The sequence below is a fragment of the Siphateles boraxobius genome, unplaced genomic scaffold (genome assembly GCF_051911475.1).
Source record: "Siphateles boraxobius isolate OS27281-9 unplaced genomic scaffold, OSU_SipBor_1 46, whole genome shotgun sequence".
In the NCBI taxonomy this organism is placed as follows: Eukaryota; Metazoa; Chordata; class Actinopteri; order Cypriniformes; family Leuciscidae; genus Siphateles; species Siphateles boraxobius.
In genome coordinates, this window is record NW_027509097.1 from 7,761,056 (window position 1) to 7,783,071 (window position 22,016).

The following is a 22,016-nucleotide window of genomic DNA, read 5'->3' on the forward strand; positions in this document are numbered from 1 at the left end:
TTATACATTTGAATTTGGGATAATACACATATACAGTACACTACCGTTAAAGAGTTTGTGGTCAGTAAGATTTTTTTAAAGAAATTAATTATTTTATTTAGCAAGGACACATTAAATTGATCAAAAGTAAAGACTTTTACATTGTGACAAAATAAATGTTGTTCTTTTGAACTTTATATGCATCAAAGAATTCTGAAAAAGTTATAACATTTCCACAAAAAATTTTAACACAGCACAAGATTTTTTTCTTGAACATCAAATCAGTATATTGAATGATGATCATGTGACACTGAAGACTGTAGTAATCGCTACTGAAAATTCAGCTTTTGCCATCAAAGGAATAAATTACATTAAAACAATATATTAGAATAGAAAAAAAATTAAATGTTAATAATTTTTCATTTTTTTCTGCATTTTTTAAGAAGAAAAAGGCAGCATTGGTGCTTGAGCATAGGAGACTTCTTTCAAAAAATCTTACAGAACCCAAACTACTACCGTAGTGTGATCTAGGTCTCCCCTATATATGGTATACTCTTTCTAAAGTTCAGCAGCACCAGCAGTCACTGGCATTTATGATGCCATGTATATCAAGGTCAGCAGACTGTGGCACTAATGTGGCACTGTGTTTGGATATGAAATGCATTAGTCTACCACAACCAAATCTATGTGCTACTCCCATTTCTGCAATAGATAGGTCAAGCCACTGTACATCTCTCATATAGCTGTTTCACAATAACTGACTGTATGCAATGATAACAAAGATCCATATTACTCAATATACAGTAATTAACTTTGTTTAAAGGAGAAATAATTGATTGACACTCCCTAGGATGCAAGTGCTCCTGTGTCCATTATACCAGGAAACTGATGCACTTTGTCCCTCTGTCCCTTGTGCTTTGTGTGTGTGCGTGCTTGCGTGCATGTGTGTGTGTGTGTGTGTGTGTGTGTGTGTGTGTGTGTGTGTGTTTGTTTGACTGATTAAACATCTCATCCTTAATTCACAGCCCACTTTATCCAAATCGCCAGCGCCGTTTGCAGGTGGTGATACAGGCTAGAAAAGAGACATGCTTGTTTATGTTATGTCCAGATCGCTTGCAGAGGGAGACTCTCATCTTTCCAAACACTTCATTTGTCTTTCTTTGTTATGGTTGCTGCCAGTGCCACACACCCTGCATTGCTGGCCCTCCGCCCCAAGTCCACTCCCCGTACAGCTCATTACGCAGGAGGTCTGGGGGAGGTTAGAGGTGATGTATCATTATTGCTCTCAGAGTTTCTCTGCTCAGTGCCTCCAGCATCTAACGGTTAATGGAGGCCATCGTTTTTTTCCGAACATTTTATTGTGAATGCTCACAACCAAGCATTATGTTTCTATAGATTCTGGGCTATGGGTTTTTAAATCGCAGCAGTTTGCTGAAGAGAGCAGTGTTTATTTGCTTTTTGAGTCTTTATTTATCTACTTATATGTGGTTATTATTGATATAAGTAAACTTTAATATGTAGGCTATTTATTGTTCTTTTCAGGTCAATAAGAAAGAAAAGCCCTCAGACGTACTATACATTAGTGGCCAAAAGTGATGTCTGGCCTAGGAAAAATGTTTCATTCAAATAATATAATTTTTTAAAAAAGATTTTGTAAGCATATTGCATAGTTGAGCTTGGAGTCAGTTTTTTTAATTTGTGATAACTCATTGATACATGCCAAATTGTGTGGACATCATTTTTAACCAGGCTGTCATTCAAAGAAATTATGAACACGTGCAAAAACAAGAGAGAACCAATGGGATATTAATAACTGCATTATGTAGGGATATAAATATAACATTATGTTGTAGTCAATCTATGCTTTTTTTCTGTAAGCTCTTTGTTTTTCCATGCAATTTCTTTTTTTGCATAGTAAAATGAAGCCTGTAGCTGTATAGTTGCCTTTTTTTTTGGCCAAAAATGTTGTCAGATGAATACCATAACCAAGTTCAATGTTTTGTTCTTCCCTCAAATATATAATATATAAAATACTTTCCTCTTATTTGGATTGTTTAATCAAACTTGTAATTGTTTAAAAACAAATAACCCTTCCGGACATTACCGTAAGGATTTTCACCATAGGCGAGTTGTTGAAATGACCCCAAGTGCAGCTTTATGTACAAAACTTGAACAAATACAAATAAACAAAACACGACATGACTTGACTTGAAAATGTTGTTTTAACTTAAAAACATAAGTGTTCGTGCTGCCTTAAAATTTTAAGTTTAGGCAACTTGAAATGTGAAGTTGTACTAAGTTGCAACCTGGATATTTAAGTTGACTAAAGTTAAAATTTAAGGCAGCACTTACTTTTTTAGATTGAAACAAAACCAAAACTAAACGTGACAATCAGTTTTGGCCACTAGTTGATGCCATTTTACCTCTGTATATGAAGTCTTCTTCATAATCTTACACATACATATACACATATCATTTCCTCTCTCCATATTCATGTCTGTATTATTCCAGTTATGATTAATTAGTATTCTGTCAGTAATCTTTCTTTAAGATGTGTGTCACACCGTATGTTTTGCCCTAGAACCATGCGCTTTGATCCTCTTCACCAAATGTTCAATGGGAGCATGTGAATCATAACCTTTTTATATGGTGCCTTCCTAAATGGGTTAAAGGACATTTAGTTACCCCAAAATAAAGTCTGTCATTATTTAAACCTGACTAAAAGCATTCAAGCTTTAAATAGGACACGAAAGCATCCTAATAATAACATAAAAGTGGTCCATATGAAAATTTTGACACAAATTCTTGCATTAAGCTATAATTTACCTGCTGAATGCTTGAAAGGTAGCATACAAATTGCTTGGAACAATGTTTCTTTTTGGGGTGAACTATTATTTGTTTTTAAAGAGAGATGAAAAATTTTACTAAATGTTTATTATATAATTATTATTATTTATTTTTTGTGCAGTATAACCGGTCACACTGAGCCTTACACCAAACTCTGCTGCAAAGGCTTCTGCATAGACATCCTAAAGAAGCTCTCACGCACAATCAAGTTTTCATATGACCTTTATCTGGTCACCAATGGGAAACATGGCAAGATGGTCCGTGGCGTCTGGAATGGGATGATCGGAGAGGTATGAAATGGCGCATTTTCTCTCTCTTCTCTCTCTCTCTCTCTCTCTCTCTCTCTCTCTCTCTTTCTCACATAAACGCACTCACACTTCAAACATGTCAACAGTTCAGTGCTCATGGGAAATTGAGCTAAATTAACATCTGAGAATATAAAAATAAAACAGCTTACAGCGTGATACAAGAAATAAATCAGCTTCCTATGACAGTGTCAACACGTTTTTCCTAACATTACTCACACCCTGTTTTCTTTCTGTATTTAACAGATCTCCTTAAGCCACCAAATATTGCAGCTAAAGTTGTTAAGAGCATTCATTGAGCATAACTGGCTTTAAAAGCAATCTCGACACATTCCATCCTGTGACCTCCTGCTGCGTGTAGTGTCACTTAATCCGGTGGTTTAGTGTCTTCCACAGCTGCTGATCACTTCATCGGTTTTCATCACCTGCATCTGCTTAAACGTTGATGAGTTTAAAGATAGCAAACCCATGCTCCACATACAAGGCTTAAATGCTTTTCACACTGCGAGAGAAATAGATCATTACATGAGATAAATAATTATTATACAATAGCAAGACAGAAATTACGGGCTGACATGAGTGTGATATAAGGAATTTTATTCATGAGCCTAATTGCGGGTGACGGAAAAACAAATGTGTCAACAATGATTTGCGATGTTAGCGATTTGCGAAGTTGTGTAATGAGAACTAGTGGTTCATGTCCATTTCCATTCCTTGAAGAAATTGGAATCCAGAGGCTAATAATAACAACAGTCTTAAATGTGATATTATGAACTTTTAAACTATGTCAGGTTTATAGTGGCCATTAACCCACTCGTAACACTTTAGTTTAGGGTCCAATTCTCACTATTAATTAGTTGCTTATTAGCATGCATATAACTAGGAAATTGGCGGTTTATTAGTACTTATAAAGCACATATTAAAGCCTTATTCTGCATGACCATTTTCTACATCCCTTAATCCTACCCAATACCTAAACTTAACAACTACCTTACTAACTATTAATAAGCAGTTGGAGTTTATTGAGGCAAAAGTCATAGTTAATAGAGAATTGTACCCTAATTATATTATTATATTGTGACCAATAGTACATTGCGTTTACTTGACTTTAATGTTGTACAGAGACATTCTCCATGTCCAAATATTTGTACTTCTCAAGGATATAGTATGCGAAAAGCATTATGCAAAATGAGTAGTAAGTATAAATAAGCAGTATGCAAAAAATACCCATATGACCTACTCTTTACGCTGAAATTATGAAGTCACATCCAATGGACACTTTGCTATCCCACAAGGCCATGGTAGAGTGGTTATAATTGTAAATGGCAAAGGTGTAGGTCACAAGACAACATTAAAATAGCATATAGTATGTCAGGATTGTATTCATGCTACACAAATGCATATTGTATAGAAATGACTTTCTTAATCGCATAGAAGTAAGTTATTCATTGAGTGCAGTACGTAAATTTGAAATTTCCACCCTGAAATTGCACGGGCCTTCATTATTTTGCTATGTTTCTGATGACTGCTCTAAAGTTTTCACTCACTTTCCCCTTGTTCAAGGTCTTCTACAAGCGTGCAGATATGGCAATTGGCTCTCTTACCATCAATGAGGAGCGGTCAGAGATTGTTGACTTTTCAGTGCCATTTGTGGAGACTGGGATTAGTGTTATGGTGGCCAGAAGCAATGGAACAGTCTCACCTTCTGCCTTCCTGGGTGAGAAGTCATCATTATCCATCCATTTTCAAGGACACACTCACAGTTTATGAGAGATTCTTACAGGTGGTGTTAAATATTTCCTACCAGTGGCGTTTTGATTAGAATGTGATTAGATTCAAATTGTATGCCTTTGTTGGATTAAATCTAGAATAAATCCTAGATAGGACAAACATTTTATACTGAATCACCAGCTCTGCACACAAAGAAAGGCATTTTGACTCTGCTAAACATTCATTTGTTCTTTATTTTTTCTAATTTCACAGCATTTACATCACAAACAAAAACCCCATTATGTGCAAGATCTTAATCAGAGTTTTGTATTTTTGGTCTTTCTCTCCGTCTTACAGAGCCTTACAGTCCAGCTGTGTGGGTTATGATGTTCGTAATGTGCCTGACTGTTGTGGCAGTCACCGTGTTCGTCTTTGAATACTTCAGCCCTGTTGGGTATAACCGGAGCCTTGTCAGTGCCAAAGGTCAGCCTTGGTTTTTCAAACAGTCTTTTCTCTATTAGGCACAAAGCTTGGAGAGGAAGAATAGTTGTGGAAGCAGCCTAATCAATCCACATAAACCGAGCTGACAGGGTGTGTACTTGTCTCCTAGTGTAAAAGGTCATTTTTCTGAGGTTTAATTAACGTTTGTCGCTTTGCTAATTTGACTTTGATTGATTGCTTGGCTTTTCTGTGGCTGTGTGTGAGATACAAGAACCACATTAAGAACTGATGTCAAGGTGGAACTAGAAAAGAATTTCTTTGCCCATGTAGACTGATCTATGACTAATTCAATCAAAATGTTCAAGTGAACATCTGTTATATAGGATGTCCATATGTGTATTATAGTAATAATTAAGTAATTCAAATATATATACACATTAACGTTCAAAAGTTTTTGAGTGAAGTTTCTTATGCCACCTAGACTGCATTTATTTGATCAAAAATTACAGTAAAAATACTAATATTGTGAAATATTTTAAAAAATACTTTTAAATTACTTTTCGATTTTATTATATTTTAAAATGTACTTTATTCCTGTGATGGCAAAGCTGAATTTTCTGCATAGTTCAGTACTCTGCAAGTACTCCAGTCTTCAGTATCACTGTTACATCCAGTCAGGAACGAGACAGAGAGCGAGTCCAAAAGCAAGCACGTTTAATCGGGCGTCCAGGGCGGAGACGACGCCGGCTCGGGAACAGCAGACGCCGGTTCGGGAACAGACAACACACTCACTGGCTCGGGAACAGACAACACACTCACTGGCTCGGGAACAGACCACACACACACTGGCTCGTGCTCAGGAACGGACAACACATACACTGGTTCGGGAACGGACAACACACACACTGGCTCGGGAACAGACAACACACACACTGGCTCAGGTTCAGGAAAAGACAACACACACACTGGCTCGGGAACAGACAACACACTCACTGGCTCGGGCTCAGGAACAGACAACACACACACTGGCTCGGGAACAGACAACACACTCACTGGATGGCGAACAGACAACACACACACTGGGTGGGGAACAGACAACACACACACTGGGTCGGGAACAGACAACACACACACTGGCTCAGGCTCAGGAACAGACAACACACACACTGGCTCGGGAACAGACAACACACTCACTGGGTGGCGAACAGACAACACACACACTGGGTGGGGAACAGACAACACACACACTGGCTCGGGAACAGACAACACACTCACTGGCTCGGGCTCAGGAACAGACAACACACACACTGGCTCGGGAACAGACAACACACACACTGGATGGCGAACAGACAACACACACACTGGGTGGGGAACAGACAACACACACACTGGGTGGGGAATAGACAACACACACACTGGCTCGGGAACAGACAACACACACACTGACTCGGGAACAGACAACACACACACTTGCTCGGGAACAGACAACACACACACTGGCTCAGGTTCAGGAAAAGACAACACACACACTGGCTCGGGAACGGACAACACAGACTCTGGCTCGGGAACGGACAACACAGACTCTGGCTGGGGAACGGACAACACAGACTCTGGCTGGGGAACGGACAACACAGACTCTGGCTGGGGAACGGACAACACAGACTCTGGCTGGGGAACGGACAACACAGACTCTGGCTGGGGAACGGACAACACAGACTCTGGCTGGGGAAAGGACAACACAGACTCTGGCTGGGGAACGGACAACACACACACTGGCTGGGGAACGGACAACACACACACTGGCTGGGGAACAGACAACACACACACTGGGTGGCGAACAGACAACACACACTCTGGCTCAGGTTCAGGAAAAGACAACACACACACTGGGTCGGGAACAGACAACACACACACTGGCTCGGGCTCAGGAACAGACAACACACACACTGGCTCGGGAACAGACAACACACTCACTGGATGGCGAACAGACAACACACACTGGGTGGGGAACAGACAACACACACACTGGCTCGGGAACAGACAACACAGACTCTGGCTGGGGAACAGACAACACACACACTGGATGGCGAACAGACAACACACACACTGGGTGGGGAACAGACAACACACACACTGGCTCGGGAACAGACAACACAGACTCTGGCTGGGGAACAGACAACACACACACTGGCTGGGGAACAGACAACACACACACTGGCTGGGGAACAGACAACACACACACTGGCTGGGGAACAGACAACACACACACTGGCTGGGGAACAGACAACACACACACTGGCTGGGGAACAGACAACACACACACTGGCTGGGGAACAGACAACACACACACTGGCTGGGGAACAGACAACACACACACTGGCTGGGGAACAGACAACACACACACTGGCTGGGGAACAGACAACACACACACTGGCTGGGGAACAGACAACACACACACTGGCTGGGGAACAGACAACACACACACTGGCTGGGGAACAGACAACACACACACTGGCTGGGGAACAGACAACACACACACTGGCTGGGGAACAGACAACACACACACTGGCTGGGGAACAGACAACACACATACTCGGGAACAGGAACAGACTCTGGCTCGGGAACAGGCTCTGGCTCGGGAACAGGAACAGGGTCTGGCTCGGGAACAGGAACAGACTCTGGCTCGGGAACAGGAACAGACTCTGGCTCGGAGGCGGCCATCTTGTCCGTAGACACTGGTTCGGGTTCGGCCATCTTGTCCGTAGACACTGGCTCGGAGGCGGCCATCTTGTCCGTAGACACTGGCTCGGAGGAAGTGACGCGAACAGTCTCTGGATCAGCAGAAGTGATGTGAACAATCTCTGGTTCGGCCATCTTGTCCATAGACACTGGCTCGGAGGCGGCCATCTTCGTGAACAGGAAGTGACGGGAACAGTCTTTGGATCGTTAGACGTGACTTGATCAGTCTCTGAACAGGAAGTCACAGGAAGTGACGTGAACAGTCTTTGGATCGTTAGACGTGACTTGATCAGTCTCTGAATCGGCAGACGTGACTTGATCAGTCTCTGAATCGGCAGACGTGACTTGAACAGTCTCTGGATCGGCAGACGTGACTTGAACAGTCTCTGGATCGGCAGACGTGACTTGAACAGTCTCTGGATCGGCAGACGTGACTTGAACAGTCTCTGGATCGGCAGACGTGACTTGAACAGTCTCTGGATCGGCAGACGAAGGCTCAGGACTGGACGGGACCAGCGGTGAAGGCTCTGGCTGGACGTGGCTGACGTGAAGCTCTGGCTGGACGTGGCTGACGTGAAGCTCTGGCTGGACGTGGCTGACGTGAAGCTCTGGCTGGACGTGGCTGACGTGAAGCTCTGGCTGGACGTGGCTGACGTGAAGCTCTGGCTGGACGTGGCTGACGTGAAGCTCTGGCTGGACGTGGCTGACGTGAAGCTCTGGCTGGACGTGGCTGACGTGAAGCTCTGGCTGGACGTGGCTGACGTGAAGCTCTGGCTGGACGTGGCTGGCGTGAAGCTCTGGCTGGACGTGGCTGGCGTGAAGCTCTGGCTGGACGTGGCTGGCGTGAAGCTCTGGCTGGACGTGGCTGGCGTGAAGCTCTGGCTGGACGTGGCTGGCGTGAAGCTCTGGCTGGACGTGGCTGGCGTGAAGCTCTGCTGGACGTGGCTGGCGTGAAGCTCTGGCTGGACGTGGCTGGCGTGAAGCTCTGGCTGGACGTGGCTGGCGTGAAGCTCTGGCTGGACGTGGCTGGCGTGAAGCTCTGGCTGGATGGTCTCTTGCTTAGGAGCCACCGGACACGTCGTTGAGGAGGCCATTCCTCTCCTCCGTCTCCGGACCACCGGACTCGGGACCACCGGAACCGGAACCAGCGCTGAAGGCCGGGCGTGACACGGGATGAAGCTCTCCAAACATTTGGAGAGCGCCTCTCTCCAGCCCAGACCGGAGAGATCGGGGAGCTCCCTAGGACCTTCTTGAAAAGTGACCTCCTTAGCCGCCAGCCGGTAACATAGTTTTATCGCCTCATCCTCTAGAGAGCAGGAGGCAGCTAGTGAGGCAAACCCCCAGGTGAACTGAAACAAATCAGGGCTCCTCAGGGCTAAGGCCGCGGTCTTTCCAGCGAACTCCAAGCTCATGCTGGGAAGATCAGGCGAGATCCGCGCTGCTGGATTCATTTTTTTGGGTCGGTTGTTCTTTTACATCCAGTCAGGAACGAGACAGAGAGCGAATCCAATAGCAAGCACGTTTAATTAAACAAAAACAAACAGATAATCCAGGGAATTCAGAACAGGACAAAAGTAACATTAAACAACAACCGACAGCCAACAACTGAAACACAGGGGTTTAAATACACAGACAAACAAGCTAAACAAGATAACAAGGGGGCGTGGTTAATGAGAAACACCTGGGGAGACTAATAAACATGGACGAGGAACACCTGTGGACACTGAGCAACAACAAACAAAAGACAAGACACATGGCAGGATCACATGACAAACAATGGATCACGTGATATACAAGACACAACAAAAACCCACACGTAACAATCACATTATCCTTCAGAAATCATTCTAATATGCTGATTTAGTGTTGAAACATTTCTTATTATTAGTGTTATTGGTTACACTTAACAATAAGGTTCATTAGTTAATACACAGAACAAAATTATAAACGCAACACTTGCCCCCATTTTTCATGAGCTGAACTCAAAGATCTAAGACTTTTTCTATGTACACAAAAGGCCTCTTTCTCTCAAATATTGTTCACAAATCTGTCTAAATCTGTTATTGAGCACTTCTCCTATGCCGAGATAATCCATCCACCTCACAAGTGTGGCACAACAAGATGCTGATTTGACAGCATGATTATTGCACAGGTGTGCCTTAGGGTTGCCACAATAAAAGGCCAATCTAAAAGTTTTACTGTATTTGGGGGGTCCGAAAACCAGTCAGTATGTGGTGTCACCACCATTTGCCTCACGCAGTGCAACACATCTCCTTCGCATAGAGTTGATCAGTTTGTTGATTGTGGCCTGTGGAATGTTGGTCCACTCCTTTTCAATGGCTGTGCGAAGTTGCTGGATATTGGCAGGACCTGGAACACGCTGGCGTAGACGCCGATCCAGAGCATCCCAAACATGCTCAATGGCTAACATGTCCGGTGAGTATCCTGGCCATGCAAGAACTGGGATTTGTTCAGCTTCCAGGAATTGTGTACAGATCCTTGCAACATGGGACCGTGCATTATCATGCTGCAACATGAGGTCATGGTCATGGATGAATGGCACAACAATGGGCCTCAGGATCTCGTTACCGTATCTCTGTGCATTCAAATAAAATGCACCTGTGTTCGATGTCCATAACATACGCCTGCCCATACCATAACCCCACCACCACCATGGGCCACTCGATCCACAATCTGTCTGCCATCTGCCCTGTACAGTGAAAACCGGGATTCATCCATGAAGAGAACACCTCTCCAAAGTGCCAGATGCCATCGAATGTGAGCATTTGCCCACTCAAGTCGGTTACAACGATGAACTGCAGTCAGGTCAAGACCCCAATGAGGACGACGAGCATGCAGATGAGCTTCCCTGAGATGGTTTCTGACAGTTTGTGCAGAAATTCTTTGGTTATGCAAAGAGATTGTTGCAGCAGCTGTCCGGGTGGCTGGTCTCAGACGATCTTGGAGGTGAAGATGGTGGATGTGGAGGTCCTGGGCTTGTGTGGTTACACGTGGTTCAATTCACAGGCAACAGCTCTGGTGGAGATTCCTGCAGTCAGCATGCCAAATGTACGCTCCCTCAAAACTTGTGACATCTGTGTGCTGATAAAACTGCACATTTTACAGTGGCCAGCCTAAGGCACATCTGTGCAATAATCATGCTGTCTAATCAGCATCTTGATATGCCACACCTGTGAGGTGGATGGATTATCTTTGCAAAGGAGAAGTGTTCACTGACACAGATTTAGACAGATTTGTGAACAATATTTGAGAGAAATAGGCCTTTTGTGTATATAGAAAAAGTCCCTGTAGTTAACTAATGAACCTTATTGTCAAGTGATACTGTGTTTTTAGTGTTGAAAACTTTTTTTTTCACCAGATCTTTGAGTTCAGCTCATGAAAAATGGGGGGAAAAAAGTGTTGCATTTATAATTTTTTTGTTCAGTATATTAAAGGTCCCATATTGTCAAAAATGAAATGTCCTGGCTTTTTTCATGATAACAGAGGTCTAGGGGCTAGACCTCTGTTAAAGTACCATATACGTTCAGAATGTCAGAATTGTAGCCACCATTCAGTCCTCCGAGCACTTCCCACCGTTAAAGTGAAAGTGACGCATGATGGCCAAGTATGGTAACCCATACTTGGAATTTGACCTCTGCATTTAACCCATCCAAGTAAGTGCACACACATTAGGAGCAGAGTAGTGAGTAGTGAACACATACACACTGCAAACGTGGATACACACACCCGGAGCAGCAGGCAGCCTTGAGTGGCACCCGGGGAGCGATTGGGGGCTAGGTGCCTTGCTCAAGGACACCTCAGTCATATTCCTGCCGGTACTGGAATCGAACCAGCAACCTTTGGGTCAGCAGTCCAACTCTGTTACCATTAGGCCATGACTCCCCATGACTGCCAACGTCCGCCCTCCTTTAGCCAAACCCCAGACAACATCATTGCTGAGCAACAACAACACGGACACAAGTCGAGAAATGCTGTCCAGTTGATTGATGTAGAGACTGCACTCCCGCGGGACCCAACGCCACAGAGTGTGACGCGGGACTGGATCTGATGGCCGAGTGCAGGCGTAAACGATTCACGGGACTCACGCAAAATAGAAATATCTAAAAATAAAACATCTAAAAACAAATAAATTGTAATTCATATGTTGCACAAAAACAAACAAGAATAACTTGACTAAATAAAAAAGATTTACAGGCCAGAACAAGTTTCTATTTTAATAACATGTTTGCAGCGTTGAGCAATGTAGCCAATCACAGATGTGTTGATTTCTTGAATGCAATGGCCAATGAGATGCATTTAAGATAGAATCCATCCATTTCCATTTACAAAAGAATCCACTCACCGCTCAAAACTGAGTTTTTGTTCAGTGCTGAATTCTGCATGCTGGCAAATCCACTGATTATAACAAACGAAGTGTTGACATTATGAAACATTTATTGTGCAGTCAGCTTAATTGATAATAACGGAGCTTTGTGAGATCGCGATGAAATGAGAGATCAGCTTTTTAAGAATTATTAAAGGGTACATATCATGCTTTTAAATTTTTCCTTTTTACATATAAAACATACATTTGTGGTCTATATAAAGCGAAACTGCAATTCTTGGGTCTGAATTCCTCATTATTATAGCTCCACAGGCCCCTATTTTACTCCTTTTCTGATGTGCTTCTGTGAGTGACTCGTTTTGAAGCGGCCCCTTTAAATGCAAAGGAGCTGTGTCACACCCCGCCCGCTCTCCAGGGTGCTGAGTTGACAGTCGGTTCAACTCCACCCCGTTCGGCCATTTTTGTAGTTTGATTAGTGATATACGATCTTATAGCGTCACAGAACATTTATATTATATTTATATTATATACAGTACACACACATATATGATGTAAACAAAACAAAAATTCTACAAACGATTAGTCGTGATTAATCATTATGCAGCCTTATAAAATGTACAGCATAGCAGTTACCACATAATGCAAACCTTTACTTTTGACATGAGGCTGGAGTGTTCTTATAGAAAGCTGTGTCCCAATTGAGCACCTCTGGGGTTTTGTTTGACAGCCTTTGTCAGCAAATGTTGGTTTGTGACTTGTTGGTTTAGCCCTCTAAATAAAGTGAAAGTCGATTAACGTTATTTCTCTTGTTAAAACAATCACACTAAAAAGATAAATGACTACGGTCTAATCTTACCACTAAAAATCTGTATGGATAATATGATACGTTTAGAAAAGCATCAGAAAACACAGCAGCTAAATGACCATTGATGAAACTCAAGAACAATAATACTTCAGACATGTAACGTTACTTCAAAAAAACAAAAACAAAGAAATACGAAGGCACTGCTAAACCATGACCACCATGTGTTTTAAGAAAGTAAACTATTTTTATTAAAGATATTTACAGCTTACCGAAGTGATCTGTTCGTCGTCTCCAAAGATAGATGGAATTGACCCCTTATTCAAACGAAGTCGATCGGCAAACCCTTCTTTATACTGGCCGAGGTTGTTGAAGTCGGAATCGTCGAAGTGCTTCGCGCACACGAAAATGACTTTACCAAAAGATGTGGGAACATTTCCTTGGTAAATAAAACTCAACCAGGCACTTCGAAGAGGTTCTGATGCTGGGAGACGGTGTAACGAAGCGTGTGGGTCACTACATCCAACAACCGAACATTTTGACTTGAGCTCTCGACACTTCTGCATCATTGAGCTTGGACTACAAAATCGGAGCGAGGAATAATAATGGCGGATTGATCGAAATGTTGGGCCGGTAGTCAATGTCCTTATTTGGTAGTTCCGCTGCAAATACTGTGACGTAATTGTTCAGAAAACGTCATAGAACACAGAAAAATCTGAACTGGGTGAACAATAAGACCAAAACAGAATATAAAGATATAAACGAAACACCTGAAGAGAATAATTTCAACTTTTCTGCACTTTTAAACACTCCAAATATACAACAAAATGCATTTAAGGGCTAAAAAAAGTGGTTTTAGCATGATATGTCCCCTTTAAGGGAGCACTTTGCACTATTTCTGTCATGCCAAACCATGCACGTAGTAGCCTATGCTTGCTTTTAGGTTAAATTAACAGTGGTTTGTAAATGATCATGCTTTAATAACAAATCATTTATCAACATCATTACAGGTGTTTTATTTACCTTACTTGTGATTGTGAGCATCACCAAGCCACAGCAGGCTGCAGCATACATGACCCTAGTCACCTGTGGTTGGCCTGGCCGTGCGTAACTCAGAAAACAACTGGCCAATCAGAAGAGAGGCTCATGAATATTAAGTAGATAGGCCAAAATCTACCTGTTCATGGCAGAGCTCCTGAGAAAGGAGCTGTAACAAATATATAGAGATGGTTTTTGGTACTTATACCGCAAATATATATTCTTAAGATATATTTATACCTAAAATAAAACTTCAGAAAGGTGTACAATATGGGACCTTTAACTAACATGAACTAGCAATGAGCAATACATTTGTTACAGTATTTATCAATCTTTGTTCATGTTAGTTCACAGTGCATTAACTAATGTTAACAAATACAACCTTTGATTTTAATAATGTATTAGTAAATTTTTAAATTAATATTAACTAAGATTAATAAATGTGGAAGAATTATTGTTCATTCGTAGTTCATGTTAACTAAGGTGTTAACTAATGAACCTGTTATTAGCGTTGAAAACTTTTTTTTTCAAAATGGTGATTTTTATTTATTAATTTCGAATTATTTGGTGAATAGAAAGTTTAAAAGAACAGCATTTATTAGAAATGTGTTTTTTTCTAACATTGCATGTTTTACTGTCAGCTTTGATCAATTTAATCCATGCTTGCATTAAAGTATCAATTTCCTTTTTTTAAATTACTGTTCCCAAACACTACAATGTATGTAATCATAGTTAGATAAATTATTAAAATTAAATGATTATTTATTTCATACATGCTATAAATGTGTCTCTTTTATAGCCCCTGGGGGTCCAACCTTCACCATTGGAAAGTCCGTCTGGCTCCTGTGGGGAATCGTCTTCAACAACTCTGTTCCTATTGAAAACCCCAAAGGCACAACCAGCAAAATCATGGTCCTGGTTTGGGCTTTCTTTGCTGTCATCTTCCTCGCCAGCTACACAGCCAATTTAGCTGCCTTCATGATCCAAGAGCAGTACATTGACACCGTGTCTGGACTTAGTGACAAAAAGGTAAGTTGTATGTAATTGTAAATGAGCTGCATGACAATGGTGCATTTGGATACCTTTTGATGTGTTTTTCTTTGTGTAAGAGCATATATGGCAGAAATTAAATGAGTTATGAATGGCCTTGTCACACCCAATATATATGTAAGATTTAAAAATAAAACCTGAAATCATACTGTGACGATCTGCCAACTATTCTTTTCAGAGGCTAGGCTTTTTTTTTATTTTTACATTTTTCAGGTCAATGAATTTAGAAAATTCAGTATTACAACTAAATTTTATTTAAATATCAGTAAATTGGCACTTTTCAAAGTTCACTGACACTCATTACTCAAACACCTCTCATGATTACACGCATCCAGCAGCCATATCATCCTGTAGCCCAAGACTGTTTGCCTACTGAAGCTAAGCAGGGCTGAGCCTGGTTAGTACTTGGATGGGAGACCTCCTGAGTCTCAGGTCATCCAGGTGGATGCTGCACATTGGTGGTGGTTGAGGAGATTCCCCCTTCCATGTAAAGCGCTTTGAGTACCCAGAAAAGCGCTATATAAATGTAACAATTTATTTTATTTTATTATTATTTTTATTACACCTCATAATTACTGATATTTTTGTTCATTTTTTTAATAGTAGAACAATAGTCTGGCTATCACCAGACCAAGCTCAATCTTTTAAGATGAACATTAGTCTGGGGAGTCTGCTCAGTATTTTCTACTGCACAAGAGGCATGATCAACAGGCATAGTTCAAATGACACTGTACGCAATTGGATAGTCCTTAAACCAATCAGACCAACGATCTGGGTCACGTACTTTGCATTTGCAGAGAGATGCGAGAACTCCAGGCAGGAAACGTGTTGGTTTGTAGCATTGATCAGCGGTTTGCAGAAGCAGCAATGGCATCAAGCCATTTTTGCAGGTTGCGCAAAAAAACATGAAAGTGAGTGGTATTTACACCCACTCGAGCGATTTGTTTGCAAAACTAAAGAAGCCATTGAGCATTGTGTTAAACCCGCCAATAGCGCAACAGGTGGATAAGCCAGTTTGTGATTGGTCCCCACAGATTTGTAACAGAAGCAGGGTAGAAAAATGTACAGGTTTCCAGCCTGAGCTGCAGGCCGAAATCAAATCACCGGCAGATTGGGCTGGGTTTACCCAGTCTAGCAATACACTTTAAGCGACAGAAATCCATAGAATAATGCAAATGAGAGATTAATTGGACCTCAGGAAAGAACAACAACAGATTAATTGTTCATAGATTAAATAAAAAAAGTGCTTGGAGCCATGGTAATATATGCTAGCAGCAACATAATATAGTAGTGTTATAGAATACACACTTCTGTGTTCTTGAACATACTGACTTTAAAATTGACTCCTAAACCCAAGGATTTGAGAGGCTTTGGAGGAAAATACTGTATACAGTACTGTCTAATACAGGGGTCTTCAATGTTTTTCAGGGCAAGGACCCCTTAGGCGACAGAGACATGGAGCAGGGACGCCCGATACAAATGTGTCAAACAAAAATTAAGCCATCGATATTAATAGAAACCAACCATATTATGATAGTTGTATTATGTTAAGGCAGTAGATTAGAACTATAAATTGTATTGTTGTTGTACATATACCATTGTCTGTGTATTATTTTTTATTGTTAAAATTAACCGTCACAAAATTTTTATTTTAAAAAGTATTGTATGCAACATAAACACACAGTACATGTTGCGGTAAAAATCACAATTCATTAGTTGTTTAGTTGTTTTGAATCACAATTATTTTAATGGATTTGCATTTTTAATGGATATTTTAATTTTACTTTCAGGTGGACAAAGATTTACCTGAACTTTAGCTAGACCTATAAATTGTCTAAAACTTCACATTTTTAATTTTACTGTGAGATGGACAATTATGAATCAAAGAAATGAATGAGGGAGCTCTAGTAAAGTGCAGATGTAATATGTAAGCACCGGGCTACACCATAACAAGATTATCAATGTACAATGAGACATTTAAGATCATTTTATTCAAATAATTGGATACAGACATTTTCCAATTAATATATTAGTCTGCATTTAGATTGCTTAATGTGTATCTACAGAATTTTGACATGCTATATTTTTGTCCAATGCTATCATGTTATCACTATGTCAACATTGCAATTTTGTGAGTGAATCCAGCACTTATATGTAGATGTCACTTCCGAAATTTTGCAGCATGTAATTGGCCCTCGGTCTTCTTAGCCGCATGAAAAACAAAGCTTTTATTCAGTGGATTATACAGCCTCGAAAGAGCACAAATAGCGCTTCCTTTATAATCACTAAAAAGGTATCACTTAGTTCATCGCAATCTCACAAAGTTCTGTTATAATCAATAAAGCTGTCTACACTGCACGATGAATCTCTTACATCGTGTTTACACTTTTGTTAATGAGAGGATTCGCAAGCGTGCAGAATTCAGTACTAAACAAAAAATCTGCCGTTTTAAGCGGTGAGTGGATTCTAAATGAAACCTCTTATTGGCCATTGTGTTCAAGAGATCAACAAACAAGTCAACAAACACAAATACGCTCTTAAGCGTTAGCCAAATCTGTTTCGCCAATATGTTATCATTACAGTATCAACTGAGGATGCTCTTGCTTTCCTTTGAGGGTGCTTATCATTTGACTGTTTTATTTTTTAACTAAAAAATATTTATAATCAAACATGAATTGGAATAGGGGTTGCACACCCCCAGTTGAAGACCCTTTGTCTAATATGGTCACTCAGAGCAAATTACTTTATCCCCTATGTCCATTGTGTAAAATGAACCCTTTCCAACTGTCCAAATGCAAGAATCAGTAAGGAGAATACATTTTTAAAAAAGCAGTACTTTGATTTACTGATTTACTTTTCCAAGTTCATGACTACCCTGGCAGTAGGATATTCTGTGTAAAGTCCACATAATCTGTGTTGATCTACACTATTAGGGTTAAGACACAACCTGCCTCACCTAAACAATTGAAAGGTCATTTATTCCTTTTTGTTTCAGTTTCAAAAACCCCAGGAACATTATCCTCCTTTTCGCTTCGGGACAGTCCCAAACGGCAGCACAGAGAGGAACATTCGAAGCAATTACCCTGACATGCACACCCACATGATAAAATACAACCAGAAGGGTGTGGAAGAAGCTCTCAACAGCCTTAAGACAGGGTGGGTTTCAGCAAAAACATTTTATGTGTATGTGGTTATGTGGAAGAGCTCTGAACGCTAACAAAACGGTACTATGGTGGTACCGTTTCATGGTATTTTCAAGGTGCTTCAAAGAATATCATGGTACTACCTAAGTACATGTCCAAAAACATGCTACTTTTCGGTTAGTGAAATGTTTTGTTAATAATCTGTAATGAGATTTACTCCATTGGTCATTATATGCATCATTTAAAAGCAATTTTGTAAGATCTAAAGGTCAGTGAAACACTGGTGGGAAACATAAATAATGTATTATCATCCACCATTTGTCAAGGAAAAGGGGAGTATAAATTAACAAGAGCTAATTATTTACTTGACATAATTACGTGTAATTACTAAGCCACTTGCCTTGGGCTCATTTCTGTCCTCTGTGTAGGAAGTTGGATGCCTTCATATATGATGCAGCAGTTCTTAATTATATGGCTGGCAAGGACGAGGGCTGCAAGCTGGTCACCATTGGTAGTGGGAAGGTGTTTGCTACCACAGGCTACGGCATTGCTCTGCAGAAGGACTCCCGCTGGAAGCGCCCCATAGACCTGGCTCTCCTCCAGTTCCTGGGAGATGGTAAATTGCACTTGGGGGACCGGAACTGGTCAACACTTAACATCCTCTGCCCCAGCATGGAAGCTATAACATTCCCCTCTTACTGTAAAAAAAAACAAAAAAAACTTGATGTGCTGAGAATTGAGAGGTTATGAAATGTCAGCACAAACTTCAGGCTTAAGAAAACCTCCATTGAACAGTAGACACTGACTCTGTTCTAAAACTAGTGAGCTACCTTGCTGTCTACATTTTATTTATTGATTTTTTTATTTTTTCATGCTTGACACAATGTATGCTTAACCCTGAAGAATACATGAAATATTGCCCAAACTAAGTAGCTACTTTTCGAAAAAGCCTTCTTGTCGGGAGCGCACAAATTATGCCTTAAAATGTTGTCTAGGTAGGAAGCTTACTAGTTTTTGGAGCAGACCACATTTGTGGTTCTTATAGTATCTGCTTGTTTCTGTCATAGTCGAGTAGTCTTTGACTGCCGCTGTTTCTGGCATAGTTCCTGACCCTGTTTCCTTTCATGCAGGGGACACACAGAGACTGGAAACAGTATGGCTGTCTGGAATATGTCAGAATGAGAAAAACGAGGTCATGAGCTCTAAACTCGACATAGACAACATGGCAGGTGTTTTCTACATGTTGCTCGTGGCCATGGGCCTCAGCCTACTGGTCTTTGCTTGGGAACATCTACTTTACTGGAAACTGAGGCACTCTGTCCACAAGTCTGATCACTTAGACTTTCTACTGGGCATCAGCAGGGTAAGATTGCCTTGTAAATTTATCGTATCGTAAATCGTAGAATTTTACACTGGTCAAATATTTGTACCCGGCCCAAATCATAATGCACATTTTGTTGTATTTAGGCTACTTGTTTACTAAAAGGGATATTTGGGTAAATTCAATCAATCAAATAATTCACCATAAGGAGGCACATTAAACTTTGACATGAAACAATGAACTGATCTTTGTCTCTTACAAAAACATAATCTGGTACATTAATCATTATAATGGAGAAAAATACTGCCGTGACACAAATGAATCCAGTGAAACGCCCACAAAATAACATTTCTCTGTAGGAATACACAGTCACTATTCACTTTACATTTCAGGGCATATACAGCTGCTTTAATGGTGTTGAAGACTTTGGCAGATCTACCAGCATACAAAATCCAGATCTCACTGCCAATTACGCCCAGGCCAACATGCTGAAAATGCTGCAGACAGCCAAGGACATTGTCTCCTCAGCCAAAGTGGAGAACTCTTTGGATAACGCCACCAAGACCATTGAGAACTGGAGCAGACACGGCGTCAGCCTCCCAGCACGTATCCCACTGGTGACCACAACTGAAAAAGTCCCTGGTCACTTCTCATATATCACTAACGTCACGGAGAACCACATACCTCACATGCAACGTTCCATAAGTCCACCTTTCGCTCAACAGACCAAAACCACTAGCCCACCACCGATGGTAAACCATAGAGTCCTAACACGGCCCACTCCTCTTCGCTACACACTTCCCGCCAGGACCAGGGGTCTCTACGATGGTATGCTTCCAGTATCCAGTCTAAGCACACCTCATCTAGCCATGCATGATCCTCCATCTGACCTGGCCCGTCCTTGTTCTTCCTTTGTTCCATATAGAGACATGTACACCGAACACCACAAGTCTTGTCACAATGATTTGTCAGATGCTGTCAGGAGGAAAAAGAGACCCCAAAATCTCATTGTGGAGTCCATGGATCTGAGGGGGCTTCACGATTATAAAGACCAATCAACGTGTCATACCGAAGCAAACAGTTTTGCTGAAAACCACCTGTCCTCGTCCTTCTGTGAAAATCCTTTTGTAGCAACGGACACAGCTTGTAATTCCTGTGTCAAAACATACTTTGACCCTGCGTTCGATGACATACCGTTGATAGGGAAAAGGAAGCTTCATCGCAGACCGTCGTTCCTGAAAGCCACTTGGGGCCCTGACAGAGTCCGGTTCCCAAATGACAGATCCACTGCAGCAGCCTCCTCACGAGTAGCTATACCTGACCTGTTCCCTTGTGTGGACGTACACGGACGGGTGAGGAACACCATGTGTTACGCCCAACCGATGGATCACACCTACCTTCACGCCTTCCGGCGAAACACCAGGAAAAGTCAGAAGCTGAGACACAGCCAGTCCACCAGGCTTCCCACCTACAAGGAGGCGATTTTCCACAATGTGGCAGCTGTCAGGAGGGCATCAAGTTTGGTGCATAGACCCTACTCCTACCCAGAGCTGCCAGTCTACCAGAGCCCCTTGTCATATGGACCAGCTGAATTATACAACATCTTCCCCTGTATGGGACATCCTAGTGACAGTGTATATGGAGGGTATAGGGTTCCCACACACCTACAGGATGACCATCTAGTGCCTGTTCCAGGCAGCAGGGTGGTTCATAGCAGCCCTATTTTGCCCATGACATGGGGCAGAATTTCCAGTTTGGAATCAGAGGTGTAAATTTGTCCTTCCATGTGCCAATTATGAACTATTTGGCCCACAAGCTTCTACTGACCAATACAATTACTACGCCTTTAACACGAGCAGAAACACAAACCATGATACTGGGATTCATTTGTTTTCATTTTTTATTTATTTAGAATTAATTTAATTTAATATTATTTTTTTTTTATTTATTTTTTTAAAGTGCAATAATGTAATAATTGGGGGAAGTATCAAATGCCATCCTAAATTTTAAATGAATGAATTTATGGACATGTAGAACTGTAAATGATTAGCCGTTCTTATCTCTTTATTCCACAAAATGCAATATATTGCTATATGTATTGGACTGGACGAAAGATATTTTTCTTCAAAGATTGTAGTAGAGAAGTCAAACTGAGACACTAAACTATACGAAGTGTTCATTTTGAAGTACATTTGGTATTATACACTATGTAATTCTCTATGATACTGAATTTTTGTAAACACTTAAGACATATTGTCCGATATTTTTTATTTTAAACACCAGGGCTATATAAGTG

General features: G+C 41.3%; 1 protein-coding gene across 1 annotated transcript in view; it reads left to right on the forward strand.

Annotated features, from left to right (window-relative positions):
* grin2cb (glutamate receptor, ionotropic, N-methyl D-aspartate 2Cb) overlaps positions 1 to 21,594 on the forward strand; it is a 60,408-nt gene extending 38,814 nt beyond the window's left edge. Inside the window, exons 6-13 of the mRNA XM_077200517.1 lie at positions 2,948 to 3,116; positions 4,695 to 4,848; positions 5,199 to 5,324; positions 15,006 to 15,235; positions 18,252 to 18,412; positions 18,828 to 19,015; positions 19,530 to 19,762; positions 20,113 to 21,594. Coding sequence (XP_077056632.1) covers positions 2,948 to 3,116; positions 4,695 to 4,848; positions 5,199 to 5,324; positions 15,006 to 15,235; positions 18,252 to 18,412; positions 18,828 to 19,015; positions 19,530 to 19,762; positions 20,113 to 21,492 — 2,641 coding nt within the window. The 3' untranslated portion in view covers positions 21,493 to 21,594. The remainder of the gene's footprint in view (positions 1 to 2,947; positions 3,117 to 4,694; positions 4,849 to 5,198; positions 5,325 to 15,005; positions 15,236 to 18,251; positions 18,413 to 18,827; positions 19,016 to 19,529; positions 19,763 to 20,112) is intronic.
* The last annotated feature ends 422 nt before the right edge of the window (positions 21,595 to 22,016 follow it).